Genomic DNA, 25,845 nt, shown 5'->3' with positions numbered 1-25,845 from the left:
AATGACTTGTGTTGCAAGAGTGGAGATTCAGAGTCTTCTCTCTGGTTTACAGACTCAGAGCACTTTGACTGAAGGAAGGCCATGTCCCTTTGAGAAAGGATTCTTTTATGCTGCTAAACATGTATACAATGAATCTTCCTCCAGGCATTTCCCCAGAGAACTCCAGCCATGAGTACTGGGATAAAAGAAATACCCATATCTCCCAGTGCTTATTAGTTACTGATCTCTATTGACACAAATTCCTTGAAGACCCAAAATGTCAGCATGGCATCCTGGTAAGAATGGGAACTTAGGAAAGTCAGGTGTAATGACAAATGACATCTTGCCTTACGTATATTTAATAATAGTACCAGTGGGCCCATTGAGATACCCTGTGGGCATTTTTTAAGCCAAGAATGTATAGTGGCAATACATACAGATAGCAAATGGCAGAATCCTTACAGAGAATGAAGGAATGTAGGATAAGAAATACATAAATAAGTCCCTAGAATTGTTCAACTCCATCTATCCACCACCCACTACCAAAATCATAAACTAAAACAAATACTATGTTCCTGGGATAACTGTAAAGACTGGTGCCACCTAGAAAGATGTGAAAGATGTAATAGTAGTTATATCTTCACATCTTCATTTAACTCATCAGTTTGCCAGTACAAAATAACTGCAGATTTTCATAAACATAATTAGGTGTTGATATCAACTGCTATTCTACACATGATAACTTTACTGGAGCAAATCAGCCAGCTTATAGATATTGACCTGGTAAATACTTTCCTTATAATGGCAATCAATAAAGATAATAAGCAGTTTGCATTCATCTGACAGGGGCAGGAGCACCTGTCATTGACTTACTTCAAGGCTATGCTCTCTGTCATAATAAAATCTACAGATATACCTTACAGTATATCATAATACATACGTAATGTATAATTGATGCCATGATTCTAATTAAGTTGACTCATAAAGAAAGAGAAATTGCCCTAGAAGCTTTAATATGACACATATGTAACAGAGTGAGTGCTAAACCATGTTGAAGTTCATTGTCCTGTAACACTGGCAAACTTTCTACACATCCAATGGTTTAAGGAATATCAGAATACCCTTATTTGTTTAAAAATAAGTTGCTGAATCACCACTGAATGGGCCTTTTTGCATTCTGAATGAAGCATATGTACCTAGGCCAGCATCCTGACCACTTATCAGGCAACCAATAAGGATATCAGTTTTGAGTGGGGCCACAATAAGAATGAGTTCTGCTACAAGGCCAGGCTGCAGTGCAAACTTCCCTGTCATTTGGGCTTTATAATAATACTATCTTGTACTTCTGATAACTCTCAATAAAAAATCCATAATTCATACCCCGAAGGTTTTGCAGAAAGACTATGCTTGATTCTTCCAATGATCATTTTCTATTGGAAAATTAACTTGTGAGTTATAAATGGGCCCAGAAAGAGATTAAGGTCTGCCTATAGGACACTAAGTGTTTATGAAGCCTAACTGGTCATTCATAAACTGGGTGATATACGACCCACCAAATTACAAATTTGGTTGTGAGTAACCATATTCAACTGGGAAACCTAAATAATAAATACACAACCAGACCCATGTAGGTATGTATGGGATAAGTTCAATGAGCATGTGGCTAAAACTTCCATGACACCAGATCCCAATGTTTTACCATCTTTCTCTCCATACATACCTATAGCCTCATGGGGAATTATTTAACCCGTCAATAGAAAAAAAGAAGCATGACCACACTGTTTGAGTGGGTCTGAAAATATACTGTCAACAGTCCAGAGTGAATGGTTGCTGGATTATACCCCATTTATAGTTGTCCCGGAAGGAGAGCAATGAAAGGAAATTCTCCCAGTTAACAAAACTTTGGGTTATATCTCTCAAGTGTCTACTTTGCTTTGAAGAAAAGACCTGATCTATAATCTACTTCTAGTAAAAGAAGAGTGGAAAAGAATATGCTCATTTCAGACTTAAAATATACAAATGAGGTTACTAATTAAGAAAACATTAAGAAGACATACAGAGGGCAAACAGACACATGAAATGATCAGGGAAATGCAAATCAAAACTACAATGAGATATCAACTCACATCTGCCAGAACAGAGAAAATCAAAGGCACAAGAAACAACAAGTGCTGATGAGGACGTGAAGAGAAAGTAACCCCTGTGCACTACTGGTGGGAATGCAAAAAGATGGAGCCATGTGGAAAACATGATGTTCCTCAAAAGTTGAAAACAGAACCCATGATCCAAGGTATTTACCCCCAAAAATATAATAACACAAATTCAAAGGGATACATGCACCCCTATGTTTACTGCAGCATTATTCACAACAGCCATATTATGGAAGTAGCTCAAGTGTCCATTGACTGATGAATGGATAAAGAAGATGGGGTATATACACGCAATGGAATATTATTCAGCCATAAAAAAGAATGAAATCTTGTCATTTGCAACATCATGGATGGAGCTAGAGGGCTTAATGCTAAGTGAAATAAGTCAGTCAGAGAAAGACAAATACCATATGATTTCACTCACACTCATAGGTGAAATTGAAGAAACAAAACAAATGAGCAAAGGGAAAGTAAAAAAAGAGAGAGAGAGGCAAACAAAGGAACAGAATCTTAACTATAGAGAACAAACTCTAGGGTACTAGAGGAGAGGTGGGGAGGGATGGGTTAAATAGGTGATGGGGGTTAAGGAGTGCACCTGTCATGATGGGCACTGAGTAATGTACAGAATTGTTGAATCACTACATTGTACACTTGAAACTAATGTAACACTGTATGCTCACAATATTGGAATTAAAATAAAAAACTTAAAACATTATCTGGAAAACATGAGCCTACAAGTTACTTTCTTCCACGCAATGATACCCTTATATTAATTGTGATTTACATGAAGAAAAGATGTATTTGAATTCATGTTTCCTAGTTTTTTTCTAAGTAATTGGAGCAGTATAACAAGTATAACTGGACAATGTAACGACAGGTATCATGAACGCCACAATGGTAATCAACAAATGCTTGCTGAGTATTCGTTAGAGTCACAATAGGTTCAAGGTTATACCAGTTTTTATATGGTTGTAAGAAAATTCATCTTGGAAGTATCTTGCCCTGTGGCAAAGCACTTTCCACAAACATTCAAAGTTCATTTCAAAGAAAAGCATATAATTAAACAAACTTAGGGCAGTAAAGGTAGAGATACTGAAGACACAAACCAGAGATATCCTTGAGGAATTGTCACTAGAACTAAATTTACATAAATACATGGGTTGTCAATTACACAGAAAAGTACACTAAAAATTAATTTCACTTTAGTTTGTACCTCAATATCTATGACTATAAAAGATAAATCTGCTAAGAAATTAGTAAAACTTGAAAAAAAAATATGTCCAGAGTGGTAACTCCCTAAGAGAGTAACTCAGCTATTTATAACATACTTAAACTCTATTGATAACGATATGCCCATATTACCTAACACTAAAAATGTACGAAGACAGAATATGATACAAATCTAAATTAGCCACTAATAATTTCAGTAAATCTCTAATCTAAAAGTTGAATCTTCTTTACGTGACCAGGAAACACTAGTGAGGACCAGGATTCAGGATAAGCTTGCAATTAGTATCCCAGTTCTTACTTATCGTTGTTCTGTTTAGTTTCTGTAGCATATAAGGGCATATGCTCTTGATAGCTCTTGGTCTATGGTCCAAGGTCTTCTGTGTTTGGCGGGTAACTCTGTCTAATTCTGAAATCTCATGTTATAAACTCACAGATACACACCACATTAGCCAGTGCCAACTCCAGGAATAATAAAGGCAATATCTGATTTCCCCTCTGCCTTATTCTTTTGTTTTATTTCTTGATTGTTTAACAACTTAAGGACTGAAGAGGGATATTTTTTGTTCCATCCCCACCACCATCCCTAATACAAGTCTCTGAATTGTCTTTACTGGAAAGTGGCTTAACACTTAATTATAAATGTGACATATTTCAAAGGAACTGAAATTCCATTCAATACTAATAATATACAAAGGGCATTCACATTAATTTTACGGTACATATGTTTTTATTCATAGTGTTACAGTTTTAAGAATAGTTTTTTAGCTGAATTGAAGTCAAAAACAATATTTTACACTTAAAACATAAGCTAGAATGTTTGAGAGACTTGCCCAACATCACACCAACAGTAAGTCACAGAGCTGGGCTTAAATTCACATCGACTCCCAACTCTGGCTTGGGTATCAAACCATAGTACGGGTAATATTCTTGAAAAAATGAATTAAACTGCAGTCCCTTCCTTGACGTCCCCAGTGGATAAGAGCATATGATCCGTTGATCAGATTAAAAAGAGAATTAACTTTAGGTACATTGGCAAATCTAATTTTGCTGTCCTAGTTCTAAGCTAGAGAAAATTGTTTTGATATTCCCTTGTTTCTTTGCTCTATCTCACTTCCCATTTCTACCTCTTTTTTCCAAAACACAAGATGATGGGGGGGGGGGGTGGGAAAGGTACAGCTAATCATGGCTAGAGAACAATGACCAAATAGTTTCTTTTTCTTCATGAATTCTTTTCATGGACGTTAGGGGAGATCCAACTGTGCAAATGAATGCTGTGTAGTCTCTATTACTAAAATATATAAATCAAGGGCATGACAAATATACTCCATGTCCTCGAATTATAAGGAAATTTTGCATTCTCATTACATAGGCTAATATTTGATTATTATTTAGACACTAATGTCTTTCAACAGTTTTGTTAGGTGCAGAATTACATACGATGTCATAATATGAGAATATAACTGAGTCAGAACATACCTTTAGCAAAACCCTCCGTGGGAAGTTTATCTCACAGCCAGCCTACTGTGGGGCTTGTAAAGTGGCTATATAATAGGAATATGTTGATACCAAATTCAAAAACAGGAGAGTTTTCTACTCATTTGTTGAAAGTAACACCAGCAAGCATGTAAAACCCCACCCCTTCCTGATGTTTGCATCCTCTGTAGCCATTTTTGACTAAAAGGGAAATAGCAGACCTAGCAAAGTGTGTCTCTTACCACTCTCAGAAGCAACCCAAGGCCTCCTGAGGCCTATACTCTTGGTAAACATGACTTCTGGGTAGAGCTCACACAGTAGCAAAGGATCAAAACCCTGGGCACCTCGAGAAACGTCCTCCACCATGCTAAGCATGTGATAAGAGCTATACTGCCCTGTTGTGACTCCATTCTCTTCTCATAATGTGGTCCAGGGCTTACTTGTATCAGAACCACTTTGGGAGCTTGATAGAATCAGAATTGGGATTGGGGCGCAGCCCAAAGAACTATCCACCTTGTAACAAAGTATCCAAAGCATCCCAGTAATTCTTAGGTCCACTCAAGTTTGAGAATAACTGTAGTCTTTTTTTATACAGATAGTACTTCTAGTACTGTATTTGATGACTACAGTTACAGTTATTATCTCTGAAATTTTGCTGATGTATAAAAATACAGGATTTTAGTCTTTCCTAATGAGGAAAAAAATCCAAAGGGCTTATGTTGTTTGTTAAAGAATGAATGCATATTTATATTTAATTCACTAAAGTCTCTAACTTGCTCAAAGTCTGCCTTATTTCACCAATATGATTTGTTTATGAGGGCCAAATTCTCTGTTTCCAGACAAAGAACACAATATTTGAAATTATATATCTAAAATTTAGGCTGTAATTCTAAAGTGAATATTGTGTTTATGATGTTTATCCAAAACTAAATAAAGTAATATAAACTGTGATTGGGGGCAGGGGGATTTAAGCCATATGTGGTTAAATAAAGGCAATTTTAAAAGTATTCCATTTCATGCTAACGTTTATAAAAATTGTTTTACTATTATTAATTACCATAGTCTAGGTGCTGTATTAGGAAAATTAACAGCCCAGAAGTCAGGCACTGATCTGGTTACAGAAGCCAAAGTTACAAAAATTAATGTTCAGTTACTTTACCCATGGCTGATATTTTGCACCAGATTAAATACTGAACTCTATTCTGAACTAAAATAACGAAGCACAGGGAATTCCCGATAGGGCTATTTTCATTAATATTTGACATTTGGAAATGTATAATAAAATCTATGCATGAATTCTTTAAAAATGTAAAGTTTCAGACAAAGAAATATGATTTTAGAATATGAAGAACCAGAAAGAATTTTTTACATTTTCTATATTTCTTCTCTCCTATTAAAATGTATAAGGAGAAGCTTTACACCATATAAAGTTTTAAAGATAGAGCTATCAAGAATATATGAAAATAAATGTTTTAAATTTATTCTTAACTTTAGTAATCCATTTTATTTATTGAGTCAGATGGCTTAATTACTTACATTTAAACACAGTGTAGAGAAGAGCTATCCAAATGATGAATTTTCCCCTATATATTTTTTCTGAGTGTGTAAAAATAAGATACTATTAGTAATTAAAAATCTTGCAGCTTGAACTTGAGGAATTCTTATATTTTAACGTAGTTTACAACTGCAGGAAAGTTGAAAATCAGCAACAGATTTAAAAATACAGAGACGAAGGATACCAGCTCATTCACTGGAAATTATTGATACTTCCAGATTAATCAGATTTAACAGATATCATCCCTAACCTTCTTTATCCGGATCTTCACTGCTCTAACATTACCTTTGCTTTAATTTCTTTTTTTAAATATTTTAATTCAAGTTAGTTAACATGCAGTGTTATATATATTAGTTTCAAGTGATTCAGCAATTCCATACATCACCTGCTGTGTATTACCACGAGTGAGCTCCTTAATCCCCACCACCTATTTAAACCATTCTAACCTTTTACAGTCTCATTCATTGCTTGGATTTTCAGATCAAGCATTCTGAAATTTAGCAGGATAATTTACCATAATCATCCAAAAGTATCATAATGATGACAAAAATACCTCAATATCAATTCCCTAATCATTTATATATTTTCATATATTTACTAAATAACCATTTAATGTTCATTATCCAAAACAACTGTTCAGACTTTAAGAGATATAAAGATTACAAAGCACAATTCCTGCCCTTGAAGGAACTTACATATCATAAAAAAAGAAATAGATTTTTAGAAATTACCTTAGCACAAGGTAGTTTATTATAATATTGCATTAAGATCTGTAGTTGAAGAATCTTTATTTATCCTACGGTTACTGTAAAAGTATTATCTTGGAAATAAAGTATCAATAAATCTTGCGGTCTCACAAAATGCAGAATTGAATGGTTTACAAATTTAAAAGATTTAAATTCTACAAAATGTCTCTTTTGACATAAAGAATTGAAAATGTATCATGAATGAATGTGCAAATCATACTGAATATTACAAAACCATATAAACAATGTGAGCTTTTTTATGTATGCACACACACACTCAAATGATTCAAGATGCATATTATCAACACTTATCTTTGAGGGGGAAACTGGTATATTATAATTTTATCCCTATTCTCTATTTTTCAATGTTTTATAATGCACATATATCATGTTTATAAGAAAATATCCTTAAAAATTATCCCATATGGTTCTATGCATGGCTAACCAGCCTGGCTACAACAAACTTTTTATCATTAGGAGAAAATAGTCTCAAAATAATTCCCTACCAGGATTAGAACTGGTTCATGTTCAGATGTTAAACTAAGTGGGATCATAAAATAATATTAGTGACCTTTTGTAAGGAGTGCACATCTAAATCAGTTGTCTCTCAGAGCACTTTTGCCCTTTGAGGGGTCGGGACAGATGTAATGGAGGCAGATACGTATGGCATCTTGCACAAAGCCCAGAAGAAGTTTAGCCAAATATTTCACAACAGTTTTCACTCCTCAGCATGGTTAAGCTGTTTCAGTTTCTTAACCTGAAAAAATCAAGATACTGATCCCTAATTCCGAGAGACAAAATCTGAAGCCTGTATGTCAGACTACATCCTGGCATTCAGCAGTCATTGATAAGTGTAGCGGTGAGTATGACAATGATGATGGTCATTCTAACAAAGGCTACCTAAATGTAGCTAGTACCTAAAATGTGCCAATGGCTGTTCTGGTGTTTCATGAGAATTAACTTCTTTTAACCTCATAACCACCCCATGAACAAGTGCTCTTCTTATCCCATTTTGCACTTACGGTGCCTGAGGCACTGAGAAAGTAAATACCTTGCTGAAGCTCACATCTCTGTCCTAGTAAGAACTGTAATAGCAGCAGCAGCCAGTAGCATTAATGATAAGGATTATTAAACTGGTAAAAACACCAAATGTGAACAAAAGATAACGGGACTTTCTTTTGTATTTCACTGTAGAAACAACAGCGAATTCCAGAGAGATGTTTCAACAATGAATAAGTATAAATCTTGCCAAGGATGACAACCTAAGGGTAATATTGATATGCTCTTTAGACTTTATAAAAGCTTACTTCCTCATGGTTATATCCAGGGTTTTATCTAGACTGATGGTGTATGAACGTCTGATGGATACAGCCCTAACTGTGGTATTCATGCTACTCTTTGTCCTTGTGGTATCCACATGTGTTTAAAAATCTGCATTCATTTCCTGTTGCTGCTGTATAAAATTACCACAAACTTAGTGGCATAAAGCAACACAAATTAATTATCTGACAGTAGAAAAGGTTAGAAGTCTGAAACAGGTCTCACGAGGCCAAAATCAAGACATCGGAAGGACTTTGTTCCTCTGAAGGCCTTAAGAAAGAATCCACTTACTAGCATTTTCCAGTCCCGAGAAGCCATCCACAGCTCCTGGTTAATGGCCCCATTCCTCCATGTTCAAGCCAGCAAAATTGGGCTGAGTCCTTCTCATGTTGTCACCTGTCTGATACCCCCCCCCCCCACACACACACACAACCTCTCTCTTTCACTTGTAAGGGTCTTTGGGATTACACTGGGCTCCCTGGATAATCCATGATAATCTCCCCATCTCAAAGTAAACTGTCTTATTTCCATCTACAACCTTAATTTCTGTTTTCCATGTAATTTAGCATATTCAGAGCTCCGGGGATTAGGATGTAGACACCTTTGGGGAAGCTTTATTCCATCTACCAAACAACAGAATACTACTTTCAGCTCTAGTTCTTTTCTTCCTTTCTTAAAATCTTCTGAAGTAAAACAGATATATGTACAAGTATACTTTCTGCCTCTCCTCACAGAATATTTGCAGGATAACACTGATTAAATAGTTTAAATGATCATTGTTTAGATTTCTCTTTGAGTCCAAGTAAATGATACATTAGAAGAATTTTCTAAGAGTCAATTACGAGGGGTTGAAAATTCCTTTGAGGATGCAAAGCATTAGGCAGATGCAAATTATTAGCCTTGCATCTTTAGAGTACTCTTTATGGCAGGCATTTTCAATATATTTTAATCACATCTGTATTATAGCCTTGATGATTTTAAATGTCCTAATGGCCTTCATTAAAGACTGTTTTTCTAGCATTATGTCGTAGATATTTTACTTCCTATTATTTCACTCACCTCCAAGGACCTTGAGAGCAGCAAAACTTTCTAAATGTTTACAACTGTTAGTTAGAAACAGTTGTGTCTATTTTATCCCTTGCAAAAAATGTTTCCATGTTGACCTACTGATGGTAACATTAGTTGCTTATTTTCTACTAAAATGGCTTTCTATATACATGCTTACTTCACTGACTATAAAAATGGAAATGTCCACATGGGAGGATGCTTTTCTAAAATGGGTGTACACATGCAGTTGTGTGAGAATAAAATGAGTTCATTTCAGAGAGCTATAGAGTGGCTAGTAAGCCAGGCTTTGGAGTCAGGCTGTCTTGGAATCCAAATTCAGCCAGCTTCAAGCAAATAATTAACCTCTCTGAGCTTAGATTTCCCCCATGAAACATACAGATAATAGCACCTACAAAATCAGTTATTGTGAGAATTAAATGAGATAAACTATATAGAGGATTTATCGTCATTCCTGACACCTGTAAGTGCGGATGAAAACTTCATTTCAACACTTTTTTTAAGTTGAAATTGGTCTTTGGAGGACAGCATTTGCCAGTGGGTGGGATCCCAATTCCCAGAGACATAGTAGCAGGGAATCATGGAGCGAGGAAGTCCTTCCCTTTAGAATACTTCTTTAATCCTGACTCGGTCAAGGACAGTGTCTCAGATTGGAGCTCTTGTAACTTCATGAACTCCAATACTATCAAATAGAGGTTGACCTGTGTATCCAGAGCCTGCCCTTACTTAAAATTGTTTCAAGACTACTTTACTTTCAGTCTGTTTATTTGTATGGTCACCTTCTCTTTATGGCAAAGGGTAATGATTTTTTCATTTATGGTACTGATATAAATGTTCCTTTAAAACATATGTAAGCTGAAAAAAAAAAGTTAGTTTAAAGAATTTTTTTTTTCTTAAACAAGAGAGTACTGTAGCCAAAAATTTGAGGAAGGTTTTGTGAGAATGACTGAAATTTGCAAAACTCTGTCCCAAGGGACTGTACTCATGACTGCATTCTGAAATGAGTAGTGACTTTCTGGAACAGAAGTTACGCATCAGGAATCACCCCCAATAGCCACAGTAAACACTCTTAGCTGTAGCTCACCCTGCTAACTAGTTCTCATGATTAAATTATTGAGATCTCAGAAGGCTGAAGGTTTCTGAGTCATCTGATGTTGACTTAGAGTGAAGATAAAAAGAAATAGTGCCATTCAGCTTTTCCATACCTATTTCACTTAAATACAGTCCCTGAAGGCTGGAGCTACCTTTTTATGTATTTCTTGAGCCTAGCACAGATCAGGAATACATGTTTGAAGAGTGAATGATGAAGGATAATTTATCTGGCATAAGATAATGAAGGCATTAGTCCACTCTTTCTTGACGAATATCCTCAATCCTAAATGCCCAGAGAAAGCAATTTTAATTTTGTTGATGTTTATTTATTTTGGGGAGAAAGAGAGAGCAAGGGTGTGAGTGGGGGAGGGGCAGAGAGAGTGGGAGACACAGAATCCAAAGCAGGCTCCAGGTTCTGAGCTGTCAGCACAGAGCCCCGCATGGGTCTCGAACTCACGAACTGTGAGATCATGACCTGAGCCTAAGTTGAACACTTAACTGACTGAGCCACCCAGGTGTCCCAAGAGAAAGCAATTTTAATTTCTGCAGTGTTATTCTCTTAAAATAATAGATACTAATTGAACTATTATTATGAGCCAATCATTCTCATAAATAATTAATATGATCATCAATATACATAATGTCTCCTGGGCAATACAGTGATCACAGCGTTCATTAGTGACAGAGCCATTAGGTGATCATGTGCTTTTTTGGCTTCAAATCCAGTGCAATGGAAAAATATTTCCTATATTATTAAAAACTGTTTAGTCTTTCTTTAGATTAATAATAGTCTTGTATGGATAATGATCTATTCTTTATCCAAAAAATCACTGTGGATTCTCCTTTTGTTTTTAAACATTGTGCAATAATTTATATGAAGAGAGAGCAAAATTGAAATATTTATAAATGACAGGTCACCAAATAGCCAAACAAATGTAACTTTAAAGTGCATACACAAATAGTAAATATATTAACACTAGAAAGCTGAACAAGTAAAACTGTTAAAAGTAAACATAGAAAAATAAAAAGTAGAAGTATATACACTGTGTTTTTTCCTATTTTTAGTCACTCTACATATTTTCAATTACGTGTATGTATTATTCTAGAAAAAGAATAATAAAATTATTTCATCTTCCAGATACAAATGGAGGGTATTAAATTTCATTTACTTTTCTACCCTAATCATAGTTTTTCTATTTGCCCCAGAAGATTTTTTAATACGCTAAGTTATATTAAAAGGTTATAGACATTTTAGTAAAAATAACTAAACTACTTGTTATCAGATTAAAAGTTAATTTAATATTGGAAAATGCCCTAAGTTATCTTTGTGTGACAGGTTTTGTGAATTTTTAATACTTTTTGTCATAATCAAAGAAAGCTCTTCTGCAAACCAATTTGAAAAAGAAACCCAAAGCCAGGGTTGTTATTATCTGAGGCTAGATTTACACCCCAGAAATAGGGGATTCAGAAATGGCAACGACTTCATTTATCCTTTTTTCATAAATTTAACTGGCTACTTTACTGTCACTCCTGTGCTACTAGCTAATCAGCAAACATCTCTTAATGCGCTTACCTCTGCTGAATGGATGCCAGAGGCTACGCCTTCCTTTCAAGAGCATCCGATCTATCAGAATAATAAAAGTCACTGTCATAGCAGTGTTGCTTACCTGAACTGTTAGCCAGTCTCCAAGACTAAAATTGTCAGTTTAAATTATTTGCATTTGTATCAGTTACTGTTTTTTCCATTAGGAAAATATTTCAGCAATAATTTATTTGGGTGACTTCTAATAACCTATACGCTTGCTTCAAACGTGTGTTTCATTGACACACATTTCTAACATGGAAACAATCTGGTTACGTCCAAGTAGTCAAATTGATATTATTTTTGGAATATTCTGATGAATAATATGCCAATTTTTGAACAATGTGAGGTCACTTACATAGCTTACATGATTATTCACACAGTGGCAGGTTTACATAGTCTGACAAATGAAAATACCTGTAAAATCAGTTGAGATGCATACATGCTATTGAAATACCAACTGCGTGAACACACACAGTCCAAAATATTCTTATATTTAGAATGCCTTACACATGTTCCCAGTTTCATTTCATTCCTACTTTACTTTCCCCAACCGATAATCCCCTTCTGATTTTATTCCTATTTTCTCTAACACATCTCACAATCAAAGCTCTCATTTCAATAGTTAGAATTAATCATAAGGGAATTAAAGAAATAGGCATATTGTGTGTGTCTTACTCAACCTGTCAATGCCATTTTCCCTACTGTATACCCTCCTCTGTTTCTATTCTTATTATACGCCCACCTCCCTCTCATTCAAAAGATGGCCAGGCCCAAGAGCTGAGGAAATCGCACACAAAGCAGTGTTACCGATCTCGGGCTTGAAAGAACCATCCTCTCAAGAACTACTTGCCATTTAACAGGGATGAAAACGTGGTGCAAAAAACCCTCTTTCTCTACCAGTGTTCAGATGACAATGCATTCCACGGTTAAATATGTTTGTGAAATATTGGATTAGAGAAAACTGAAGATACATAGTTGCAGAAATTTATCAGACCAGTATGGAATGTCCCAGTATGCACATTCAAAACTTATTTCACAGAACACTTTCTCCAAGGAACACATATGGTACACAATACAGATTGAACAGAACAGTACTAAAAAAAGAAAGCCCTGGAAGCATGAGCTCAGGTTTTCCAGGTATTGGCCATCAGGTAAGAGAAATTATGAACCACCCTTCATAATCTCCCATGTGGCCCACCATTTTCACCTAGCAACAGGCATGACAATTATCAATCACAGAGCACCTACTATGCTGCAAGTATTACCAAATGTTCTTTCCTCTTTTCATCACGAGTACAGAGAGGTCTTGTAACAGAATTACCTAAAGAATGAGGAGCCTAGGTTTTTATATGTACCAGTTGAGAAAATTGTTCTAAGGAGTCATAAAGCAATAAAATATTTTAATGTAATAAAATGAAATATGAGCATACTTTTTAATGAATCTTCTATATTCTTCTAAGCAGAAGCAGGAATGAAATATGTGTTAATAGCTAACTTCACAGTAGACTGGTCCTCACAAACGAAATAGAAAAGCTCTCCCTTTCTTTCTATAATTACACGTGCTTTCTAATTACCCATCGGTTACTCTCAACCAGAAATTTGCTTAGGAGAACCTTCCTATTATTCTTCGGACCCTGAAAGATCTAAGTGAGACATTATATAGATTTATACTCTATTAGGAGTAAACTGCTTAGACATAATTCAAGCAATTCTGAAGATATCACTAAATCTTTACCTATATAACTAAATCAACTGTTATTTTTACTTGTTGATATTAGAAATGCCTTCATCCCAAAAGCTAAGAGACTTTGAATCCACTATTATCCAGTTTTTGTGTGTGTGTTGGTTTTCTTCTTTGCAGGGAGGGGCAGAGAGGATGTATGATAATATACTTTATAGTTGTAGGCTAAATCTTCAAGAATAAAGAAATGAAAATTAATCACGTTTTTATTTTAAAAGAATATGATGTAAAATTCTTGGGGCACCTGGGTGGATCAGTTGGTTAAGCGCCCAACTTTGGCTCAGGTCATGATCTCGTGGTTCGTGAGTTCGAGCTCCACATCAGGCTCTGTGTTGACAGCTCAGAGCCTAGAGCCTGCTTCAGATTCTGTGTCTCCCTCTCTCTCTGCCCCTCCCTTGCTTGCGCTTTGTCTCTCTCTTTCTCTCACTCTCAAAAATAAATAAACATTAATTATTTTAAAAACTGAATTCTCAAAATGGGAGAAAACTGTTCTTTACCCATTAACTAGTTTCCCTGAAGACAAAACACAATTTCACATATAAAATCACATAATTTGTTTTCCTGGCAGACCATAGGTTTCATCCAGTTCAATTTGTAGAGAATAACCAGAGAAACATGTTTGAGATATTATTGTGTTTAATAGAACAATTAGAAAGGTTAAACAGGAGAACAAAAAAGGACATTTACATGAAGCTCTCAATCTTGAGATTCATATGTGACACCAGAAATACAGACAAGGAATCATGTAAACACAGTCCATCTAATAAAAGTGAAATTTGAATACTGAAGGTATTAATATCTGCCATTTGCTAAGTGCCTGCTATAAATGCTCCAGGAGTTTTACATACAGAATTACATTCAATTATATCAAAAATAGATATGTTTCTTATCTCAGATATAAATAAATTGGATTTTAGAATTTTTTTAAGTTATTTATTTGGAGAGAGAGTAAGCATGAGTGGGGGAGGAGCAGGCAGAGAGGGAGAGAGAATCAGAAGCAAGCTCTGTGCACTCTCAGCGTGGAGCTCTAAGTGGGGCTCGATCTCACAAACCATAAGATCATGACATGAGCTGCAATCAAGAGTCCACAGCTTAACTGACTGAGCCAGCCACTCAGGTTCCCCAAGAAATTGGATTTTAGATGAGTAATTTGTTTAAAATCACACAATAAGTGACAGTTTCCATATTTGAGTTGATATGAATAGTTACAGATATTGATATAGAGAATCAATCCACAAACACAGACATATTTAGTTATCTTTAAAATATATTTACGGTGTTAAATTGGAAAAAATGTATAGGAAAACAGGTGAGAGATTAGGAGAATAGGTGACTGCTCTATAATACAATAAAAATCTTGATATATTTTAAACTGCAATTCTATATGTATATCCAAAGATCTATCTTAAATTTCTTTTAAGGGGCACCTGGGTGGCTCAGTCAGTTAAGCTTCCTACTTCAGCTCAAGTCATGATCTCGTGTGCGTGAGTTCAAGCCCCCAGTCTGGCTCTGTACTGACAGCTCAGAGCCTGGAGCCTGCTTGGATTCTGTGTTTCCCTTTCTCACTGCCCCTCTGCCGTTCACACTCTTGTCTCTCTGTCAAAAATAAATAAAACATTAACAAAATTCCTTTAAAAAGGTTGTGCATGCTTTTTTTTCATTGTAACATCTTATACTGTTTAAAACTAATAAAAGATTAGATATTTTCCTTCCTATATTATTAATGCAAAGGTCACAATTAATGATTCAAAGAATAAATTTTGTGAGAAAATTCATTTACCTGGAAAGACATTTTAAATATAGAAAGCAAACTCTTGTTACATTTACTCATAGAACCACAACAGGAAAGTTCAACTTTCATGTGGTTATAACATGAGTGAGTGGAAAGTTTCCAACTTCGTCATGTGGTTTAAATAAACCAAGTTACTATATATTTCTTCTGAAACCTAGGACCTTTTATACACAGAATTTTCTACTCAAATTAATCCAATAGAAGATTTAATAGCATTTAAAGTTGATTCTCCCCAAATAAGTATATAAATATAATACAATTCCAATGCAATGAAAGGCATCTATTTTTATTGGTGCAGATCCAGCAAATAGGAGATGGCTCATGAGCCAGAAATTCTTGGGATCCTGGCACCAGTCTCTTTCAGGTGCCAACAGCTCGTTCTTCCTGATTCCCCAGCTTCCTGATGGTTATAAAATAGCAGATGCCCCTGGCCACTTATGAAAACTGGTTCCCATAGCCTAGTTAGGAAAATTATTCCTGGTGGTCCAGACTAGAGATCGCTCCCAAATACTTTACACCAAATATGTAAAAGCTAATTTCCTATATCAAAGTTCTTTCTGCCTAAAATGGCTAGATTGCTTTCATTAAATGTCTCCAAATCAAGTGTTACACAATATTCCAATTGTTTCATGGAAGGGGGAGAAGTAGATAAAATAATCTCTTAACGTAAGTAATGAAAAACTAATAATAAATAAGAAATTTATGGGATTTCTTAAATAAGAAAATTATGGAAAAGAAGATCCCTCAGGGGGCACCTGGGTGGCTCAGTAGGTTAAATGTCCAACTTTGGCTCAGGTGATGTCACAGTTCATGAGTTTGAGCCCCGTGTTCCGAGCCTGCTTCGGATTCTGTGTCTCCCTCTCTCTCTGCCCCTCCCCCACTCATGCTCTGTCTCTCTCTCTCTCTCTCTCTCTCTCTCTTTCAAAATTAAACATTAAAAAAAATTAAAAAATAAAATCAAATAAAGAAGATCCCTCAGGAGAACTTTCCTTAGCAGATATTGGCTTGGAAATAAACAAATACATGAGTGGAACAGAATAGACAATTCAGAATGCAGATTCCAGGATACATGAGACTTTGTGGTATGGCAAAAATGGAATAGATGACACTTGAACAATGTGGGGGTTAGAGGCATCAACCCCTTATGCAGTCAAAAACCCTCCTATAACTTATGATTCCCCCAAAACTTAACTACCAATAGCCTACTATTGACTGGAGGCCTTTTCAATAGCATAAACAGTCTATTAACACAGATTTTATATGTTATATGTATTATATACTATATTCTTACAATAAAATAAGCTAGAGACAAGAAAATATCAACAAAATCATGCAGAAGAGAAAATACACTTACAGTATTATACTGTATTTATTAAAAAACAAAAAACATGTATAAGTGGACCCTTACAGTTCAAATTCCTGTTGCTTAAGCATCAACTGTATTTCAGTTTACTGGGAAGAGTATGGTTCATTTAATAAATGCTGATTTCTCAGCTGGCTTTAAGTTTGAAAAACTTAATCCCCCAGAGGGACTGCGATACTAACTAGTAAATTATGCTACTTTTATACCTCCTCTTTCTCCTTGACTAAGATTAAATGTCATAAGCATTCTCTCTGTAGGCCTTGATTTAAATACATTTTTAAAATCTGCTAGAAGTAATATGCTATCAATTTTTAAGGAAGTAAAAACATCCTATTAAAACTATTAAAAAACACTATTGTAATTTTATGATTAATACAATTTTATAACTATACAATTCAAAATTCTAAACTTCTTAATAGTGCTTAACTCTTAGAATATTAACCTTTGAGTGAATTATTTCCTCACCAACTCTAGGGACTTTAAGTTTAGAGACAAAAATAACTGCATGGATTTTCTTCAATTTCAGTAATCAAGTGAGATAACTCCAAATATTCTTATCAGGAGAACCACTAGACTTAGAAGGCATCCTATTCTCAGTGCATAAAAGACCTAATTCACAGATTGTTTAACTTGCGATGAAAGATGCAGAATAGACATCATCTTAACAATAACTCTCTAAAAGGGAAGAAGCTTATGGAAACAGAAGAGACAGTATTTGAGAAATACAGGTATTCTAGCCCCAAATGTATTTTTTTCCTCCAAAAGAAGAGAAAGTCATTCAAACGACCTTACCTAAAAAGAATATGAGTGTAAAGATACCACAGTCATCTTATGGAGACCAGATCAGAAAAACAAGTGCAGGTGGCCTGGAAACGGAAAGTCGGAAACTAAGACTACTCCCTCTTTCAGTCCTCCTTAATTCTCTCCATTCATCTTGCTAATGATCCATCGTGGACAAGAGTCAACTGGCTGTCATTCTCTATTGTGTGTCATTAAACATTATCCTTCCCCCTTCCACTGACAACAGTCTTATTATCATTTGTTTGAAAGGAAAGAAAGGCTTTGCTGAGTCCAACAAATCTGTAAAAGCAGACAACACACATCACTGGCCAGTAAGCAAAGGCAGCAAGCTGCCTCTTAAATGCCTATACTTGACCCAAGTGACTATTTCCAGGAATCTGAATGACCCACGGTTTTACCCATTTAACACGAGCACGGATGGATAGGACATGATAAAGGATGGTTCTCAGTCTATAGGTAAGTGCCTGGAGTAGTGAAAGTTTTAAACTTTTATTGACAAGTGATGAGAGAATTAAGGAAATTATCTCATTAACTGAAATAAAGGTAGAATTTTGCCTCAGTTTTATCTCACTGACTTTCTCATTAGTGATGCAGTAGTTCACTAATTGTACTAAAAATGCAGTTGTCTCCTGAAACTTTTAATCAGTCTATTAAATCTAAATAAAATGTGATCAACCAATGAGGAAAATGTGTAAACCTTAGGGATTTTGCACAGTCACAAGAAATACTCTACAAGTTGTCATTCTAGTGACATGATTTTACAGAATCATACCACTTTGATGTGGTATGTTTCTTTCCCACATCTTTGATGTATCTCTCTGCTCTCTAAACTCTTCCTAAAAAGATATGATGACTTGGAAGTTACAACTTTAATAGTTTAGACAAGTTCTTGTAGGAAATGAAATAACACAATGAATTATTAAATATTTTCATATAATTATACTGAACCATATAACTTCTTGTTCAAAGTAGGTGCTAATTTGATGCTCTCACCTATCAAGGTAATGTGATATCCATATCATATGAATTCAAAGTAGTAACACAATTAGTGGCAGCTATTAAAAGAAGGCCAAAACTTCAAGTGGTCTTGACACTATGTTATTTTTCTGACAGTTAGGCATGATCCTTTCTATGGCTATATTAGAACAAAAAAAATGAGTGAAAATATTGATCCTAATCAAAGGATGATGCTTAGTCTTCAGCATGGATCATAACCCCAAAATGAGGCACATGGCAAATGAAATTCCAAGTCAGAAACTATTCTTGTACTTTTTTAGTATGTCTTCTTTATAAAGCAGAACACATAAAAAATGAAGCATGGGAATTACTAATACAGAAAAGCAGAAGAGCTTAAAAGAAAGGAAAAGATGACAAAGTATGATAAAACATAACTTATTTTAATTAATTGGATACAAAGGAAATCTTGTAAAAGACCATACGTAAGGCATTGATAAATCACTTCTTAGGATTATAAAGGGAAGTGGTCTTTCTGGATTATTTCAGTGAGGAGCACTTGAAAACAACAAAGACATTTCTATTCAGTGGTAAATGTCTAAAAAAAATCATTCTTTTTATCTGAGTGAAAAATAAATACAAAGGGGGTATAATTCCATATAATATTTGGTATTTTTACCACCCGGACTATTTCACTGTCTGCAGTGAAACTTGGATACTATTCTTTATATTTAGAATAGGAAAGAATTACAAGGCCATATAACAGCTTATTTTTAAATAATAACTTCTGGAATGTTTGCCCTTCCTATTCTTATTTCATAGCTGTCTCTAAAATTACTGTATGATATTACATAATATATAAAGTAATAAAATAGCAACTGTAACTTAGGTAATCAGGTAACAGCTATTTAAATTCTTAAAACGTGTGACTTATATTTGGCAGGAATGATATTCTTTACATTGGATTTTTTTTAACCAAGCAGTAAATATTTGGGTAGATTCTCCATCTTCTTATAATTCAATGAATGATCCTATAATTTTCAGTTTGATGCTTAATTTTCCACATATATTTATATTTTTTAACTAGATCATAACTGGTACTGTGATATGGGTAAATAAAACATGCTCTCAATTTGTCTTAATCATTCCCATTTTATTCTTTCCTGTAAATGCCCTAGTCTAATGCCCTTTTAATCACTCTATCCTTAGTTCTTCTCATTGTGGGTTTTTTTTTTCTCCTCTCACAACTATTACCCACAATATTTCCCCAAGGATATAGCACTATCTTTCTACAGGAAGCCATATGCCCTAATTTGTTTCATGTTGGAACTTGATGGCTTCATTCAAGTTTTCCCCCAATTTTATTTTATTTTCTCCATAAACAGAGAGTTTGTTTTCTCCAAAAAAACTCTATCTTTTATATGTAAATATTACACTATTGACCAATGACCTAAGAATTAAAATAATAGCTAACATGTACTAAGCAATTACTATTCGCTCTGGTACCCTGAAAATCACTTCACATGTATTTTCTCTTCCAATCCTCAAAAAGACTCTTTTGAATAAGGATTATTATTGTCTCCACTTTTGCTTTTTAAATGGATAAACTGAGGTAACAACAGATTTAGTTATATGTATAAGATTGAACAGCAAATAATCAATAAAGCTGGACTGATGTGAGGCAATCTGAGTCCATAGGCCTTCAAAAGTAGGGCATGATCACCTACAATGTGTTCAGATACATGTGGTGAAAAAGTTCCCCCTGATTCTCCAAGTACACACCACATACACTGCTGTTTAACTCTGGAACCCTAAGCATTAGATAGTACAGAATTATTCCTGTTAAAATGAAAACACCCTAAGAGAGCTACCTCTCTTTTAAAATCTCAGCAAAAGCAACTTTATCTGAACATTTCCAGCTGGTCTGAAGAAGGCAAGTTTCACCAGTTGCCAGAACAAGAACCAAGGTATTTTCTTGGAAGGAGAAATCAAGGTTATTTGCTATGTTAGAAGACTGAAGACAGAATAAAAAGCTTCAAATCTTCAAGAACTTCATGACAGAGAGAGAGACCCAGACAAACCGTGTCTCTCACAAGTTATACATAAGCATCGAGCACATGGTGAATCACGGTAGATGCCTTCTGGGTTTTTTAAAAAATTTTTACTGTTTATTTTTGAGAAAGGTGGGGGGGAGAGAGCACAAGTGCACAGGGCAGGGGAGGCGACCCAGGGAGACACAGAATCCAAAGCACACTCCAGGGTCCGGGCTGTTAGCACAGAGCCCAACGGGGCTCAAACCCAGGAGACTTGAGATCATGACCTGAGCCGAAGTCTGACACTTTACTGACAGAGGCGCCCCAGATGATTTGTTTTTAAGCTAATTATTTATTTAACTCCCTTCATAAAAGGCATCAAATAATATTAATAAAAAATACACAAAAACTACAGGGTGGGGAACAGTCTGTGCTTTAATAAATAAACAGTCCTTATTGAAGGTAGTAGTTAAATTTGTTTCTAAAATCACTAGGTTTGGAATAAAGCAAAGAAAGAATTTCTCATTTGGACATTGGCGGCCAGTATCTAGTTAAACATAAACCAGAAAAATACATTTCCAAATGGAATTTTCATCCACTATGCATATTTTTACATTGTTTTAGTACTGGGTATCATATCCTTCCTGCTTCCATTAAAAGACAAGTTGGATACTCACAGTGTTTACCATTTTATACTCATATAACTACACAACTTTTGTAGGGGGATAAAAGGTTGTTGGCGAAGTGATGAATAGATGATCTTCAAATAATAATTAGTTACGTGACCATGGGAAAATCACTACTTGGGTCTCAGCTTTCTCTTCTCTAAAATGAAGCATTGAAGTGATTTCACCACAACGTGCCACATTAAGCTAAAATCTACCATGCTGTGGTAACATTTGTCCAAAGCAGACAGAAAGGACACACAAAAAAGCTCTCCATATATGAGAAGAATTAATCAGAACTACTCATGGAAGACAACCCATGCCTAGGAATAGGCATGGGTTAATACCAAAAGTCAGCTCCTTATAAGAAAAAAATGTAATTACCTTGGCCAAAGGAGGTAAATGAAGCAAGTGATAAATACCACATTGGGAAGGAGCAAAGGAGATGGGGGAAATCACACAGGAGGCACAGGAATAATCAGAACTAAATACTGGGTCGCATCACTCTAGCATTATTCACAATAGTAAGTACCTCAAAGTATTACCTGACTATCGAAGGGAATAAAAGTCATTTTCTGGCTAAACCGTTCAATCATGAAGTTTGAACAAACCGTAGCCCATTCTATTTAACTAAATTGTTAAGCTGAAATCATAAATGTTAGCACATCAAGATATCGTGGGCTCTAATTTTTTTCTTCTCATTTAAATCGTCACAAACATGCTTCCCATTTTAAGAAACGCAGTCTTTTAAAATGTATTTGTCAAACATGCACACTATCCAAGAGAAGCAGCATGACCTTTAAAAATGCTAGGAAGCTATGAAGAATTCTATTCGGCTAATTACTATTTTCAGATTTTCTTGTTGCATTTCTCACTGTGAACAACTCCAGTAATCTTAATACCCAAGTGAAGGCTTTTTTTTTTTTATTTCAAAACTGGACACTTTATAACCATTAGTTCACAAATCCATTTAAAACACTCAAAAAGAACTGAGTACAACTGCCTTAACATCCATTTATGTATTCAACCACATTGACTGCTTCTCCTTTGACCAAGGTAGCAAAATCTGCGGAGTGAGGGGTCTCTATCCAGAGTAACCCGTCCGCTAAACAGATCCCAGTCCATCCCAGAAATTTACCGGGTTGGATTCTGAAAGGCTGGGCAGGTAAACCGGACAAGCGGTTTTGCAAAAAAAAAAAAAAAAAACAAAAAACAAAAAACAAAAAAACCCCACAAAACATGTTGACACAATTTTTAGGACGCAGAACTTTAAAACACGCGCTTAACTTTAAAACCCATTCCAAGGTGCCTGGAGAAACTAGAGGGCCCTGTCCCACGCTCTCTGGAAAGTTCCAGGCACTCCGAAGTTGCGGACTTTGACGGGACGAACGAGAGGCGCTCCCACTTCATCCCGGACAGACCGCCCTTCCAGAGACCACACTCCCCGCCCCCGCACCCCATTACAGTTGGAGCCCGGTCGCCAACCGAACGGCAGACGCGGCGGGAAGAAAGGGGCAGCTCCGATGCCCCGGTTCCCGACGCGCGCGGGCGTCAGCAGCCCGAGCGCAATGATCGCCGAAGGGTGCGCGCGCAGTCTCCGCCGAGCCCTGGAGCCGCGCGGCCGGCCTCGCCCTCCCGCCGCCCGCACGCGCGAACACCCACCTGGGGGCGCTGGGCTGCCGGGGGCCCGCTCCCGGCTCCCGCCTGCCCGGCCCGACGCTGCAGGCAGCATCGCGGCGGCTGAAGCCAGGCAGCCTGCGGACAGGACTCTGCTGCCCGAGATTCTCGGCGAGATCGTCTCTGTACGCCCCCCTTCGTCAGCCCACCGCGGGCGGGTCTGGCCGCAGGGCCCGGAAACGCAGCCCGTGGGCTCAGGCCACAGGGTCACCACGAGGCCTTGCGAGGGCGCCCTGAGGAAGTGAAACTGCCCAGGGGCTTGCGCTTGCCTGCTTTTTAGGCTGCTCTCGTTTCTCCTAACACTCTCTGGGCCTGTTCACTCCGGAGATCTTAGAGCTGGGATACCTGTGACTCCAGCTTTTGTCCCATTCTAGGTCTTCCACTTTGTCCCCACTTCCGGGAAGAAATAGGGATACCAGATGTAGACACTTGCTGGCAAAGGGGAGCGATAGATACAGATATATGGATCTGGTTATAGAAATAAAGATACAAAGATGTAGATGCAGATACACAGTTGATTTTTTTTTTTATATATTCATTTTGCCCATACTGTGTAGGCTAGATTCATAAATTGCAAAGTGATTTTAAAAACCGTATAAAATTTATTTCCCTCTCCTGCTCCAAGTCAGAACTGGTAAAAAAATAAGACGTGGATTGAAATAGATTCTCCAAGTAAGGGTTTAACTTCGCTTGCTTCGAAGACTGAGAAATACTCAGACTTCGCCCAGATCCTTAATATAAATGTCCCTTCTTCTCTCAAGGTTCTCTAACTTAGTAATTTACTTTTTGAAATTGAAAATATTTTTGAAGATCAAATTGAAGATTTGATAGTAGTTCATGGTTTAAATGTTCCTCTCCCTCTTTTTTAGAAAAGAAATCTAAAAGGGAGAGCTGTGTAGCCACTATTTATCTCATACAGTCTTTTTTAGGAATACCATAAATATCAAAGTATCCAAAATGTTAACTTTTCCCACATAACTCGATTAGTTTTTGTAGTTTATACCACGATGAAGAAAACTTAGAGAAATATGTGAAATGTCAGCAATTTTGAAAACTCTATCACGTACATTTCTCTACTTTCTGGTAGTTCCTTTAATGTCGTTATTAACTTTAAGTTGACTTTCTTTATTGGACTTTTCTTTGACTTTTCTTGGACTTTATTTGACTTTTCTTTATAACAAGAGACTATCTAATTTATCATATTGACAAGTTAAGTGTATAGTCTTCTATAAATACCTGTTTGCTAAGAGAGCTCAGTACAATAAAGACAGAGGGTTTGGTTTTCAGGGAACATACAGACCCTTGCTAAATATTTTCAGAATTCAATTCTAACTAATGTGTAAGTCTTTTTTAAACAAGCCACTGTGGAGACAGGGTCCTAACTGATACATTTGCATGTGTGTGTGTGTGTGTGTATTATATATACATATCTTACATATATGTGTATGTGTGTGTTTATATAAAAATATATTGATTCTTCACAAAAGATACTTCAACGATGACTTTGAGGAGGAAGGAAGAGACATAAGCATTACACCTTATGCTCCCCAATTAAGTGTCCAAATCTTCAAAGGCATTTCAGTTTATTCCATAGAAATACACAATGCTCACTCCCTCCACGCACACAAAGGTTTATTAATAAGGATAGTCTCAGATAGCACATTGTATATGTCCTCTGTATGGAGCAACCTCGTGTGGGGAAAGCCCTGGACTGGAAGTGAGAAGGCTGTCATTGCCATTTTGACTCTCCACCTTGCTATCTGGGCAACGAGGACAATTCTGAATATTTCTGAGCCTTGTACCATCATAGTTAAATGAAGAAATGGAAATAATTACCTTCAAGTCTTTGCCAGCTATGTAATTTTATGACACCGTCCTTCTAATATACATAGAATAAGATTTTAAATACACAGGATAATTAAGTACATTTTCAAATGCTCATTTGGACAATTTACATCAACATAATCCTGGTAAATGAAAAAATGAGAGCAAAAATGTGTTTAAAATTTTGGGCTGATTTTTTCAAACCACTTTATTTAATAAGACTTTGTGTTAGAAAATATTTAAAAACCCTCCACTAAAGTTCAAAAATTATCCCAGCTTTGTTTTTTTTTTAGGTACTTGAATGGGAATATAACTCTTATTCAAAAGTTATGAGGTAACGTTTAGTTTCTTTACTTGTTTATTCTTGTGCATCATTACTGTTGCTGTTAACAGCTACCCTGTTTTGTTTTGTATTCTACGTGCCAACAACTATGTAAGTATTTCAGAATGTTCATGTCCTTTGGTTCTTAAAGCAATGTGGCTTTAACCATAGTTTACAAATGAGGAATCTGGATTTTAAAAGTTTTAAGTAACAGGGGCACCTGGGTGGCTCAGTCAGTTAAGCATCCCACTCTTGGATTTGGCTTAGGTCATGATCTCATGGGTTCAAGGCCCTCATGGGGCTCTGCACTGGCAGTGCAGAACTTGCTTGGGATTCTCTTTCTCTCCCTCTCTCCCTGCCTCTCCCCCACTTGTGCTGTCTCTGTCTCTCTCAAAATAAGCAAACTTAAAAAAAAAGTTTTAAGTAACAGAGGTGGAATTCAATTCTAGATCTGATTCTATAGCTTGCCCTCTTAATT

At 36.1% G+C, this 25,845-nt stretch overlaps 1 protein-coding gene across 3 annotated transcripts in view; it reads right to left on the bottom strand.

The window, feature by feature from the left end:
- Window positions 1-23,342, bottom strand: part of BANK1 (B cell scaffold protein with ankyrin repeats 1) — a 318,965-nt gene extending 295,623 nt beyond the window's left edge. For 2 of the 3 annotated variants that reach the window (XM_047090765.1, XM_047090766.1), the window contains exon 1: window positions 23,207-23,341. In XM_047090765.1, coding sequence (XP_046946721.1) covers window positions 23,207-23,276 — 70 coding nt within the window. In that variant the 5' untranslated portion in view covers window positions 23,277-23,341. Of the gene's footprint in view, window positions 1-23,206 lie in introns of all 3 variants that reach the window. The other variant, XM_047090764.1, reaches the window with a different exon arrangement.
- Window positions 23,343-25,845: the final 2,503 nt, after the last annotated feature.

The sequence above is a fragment of the Lynx rufus genome, unplaced genomic scaffold, assembly GCF_022079265.1.
Source record: "Lynx rufus isolate CCGP_SWC_20201006 ecotype Redwood Valley unplaced genomic scaffold, mLynRuf1.p SCAF_3, whole genome shotgun sequence".
Classification (NCBI taxonomy): Eukaryota; Metazoa; Chordata; class Mammalia; order Carnivora; family Felidae; genus Lynx; species Lynx rufus.
Note: the sequence above shows the minus strand (reverse complement) of the source record. Positions and strands in the feature narration are given on the sequence as shown.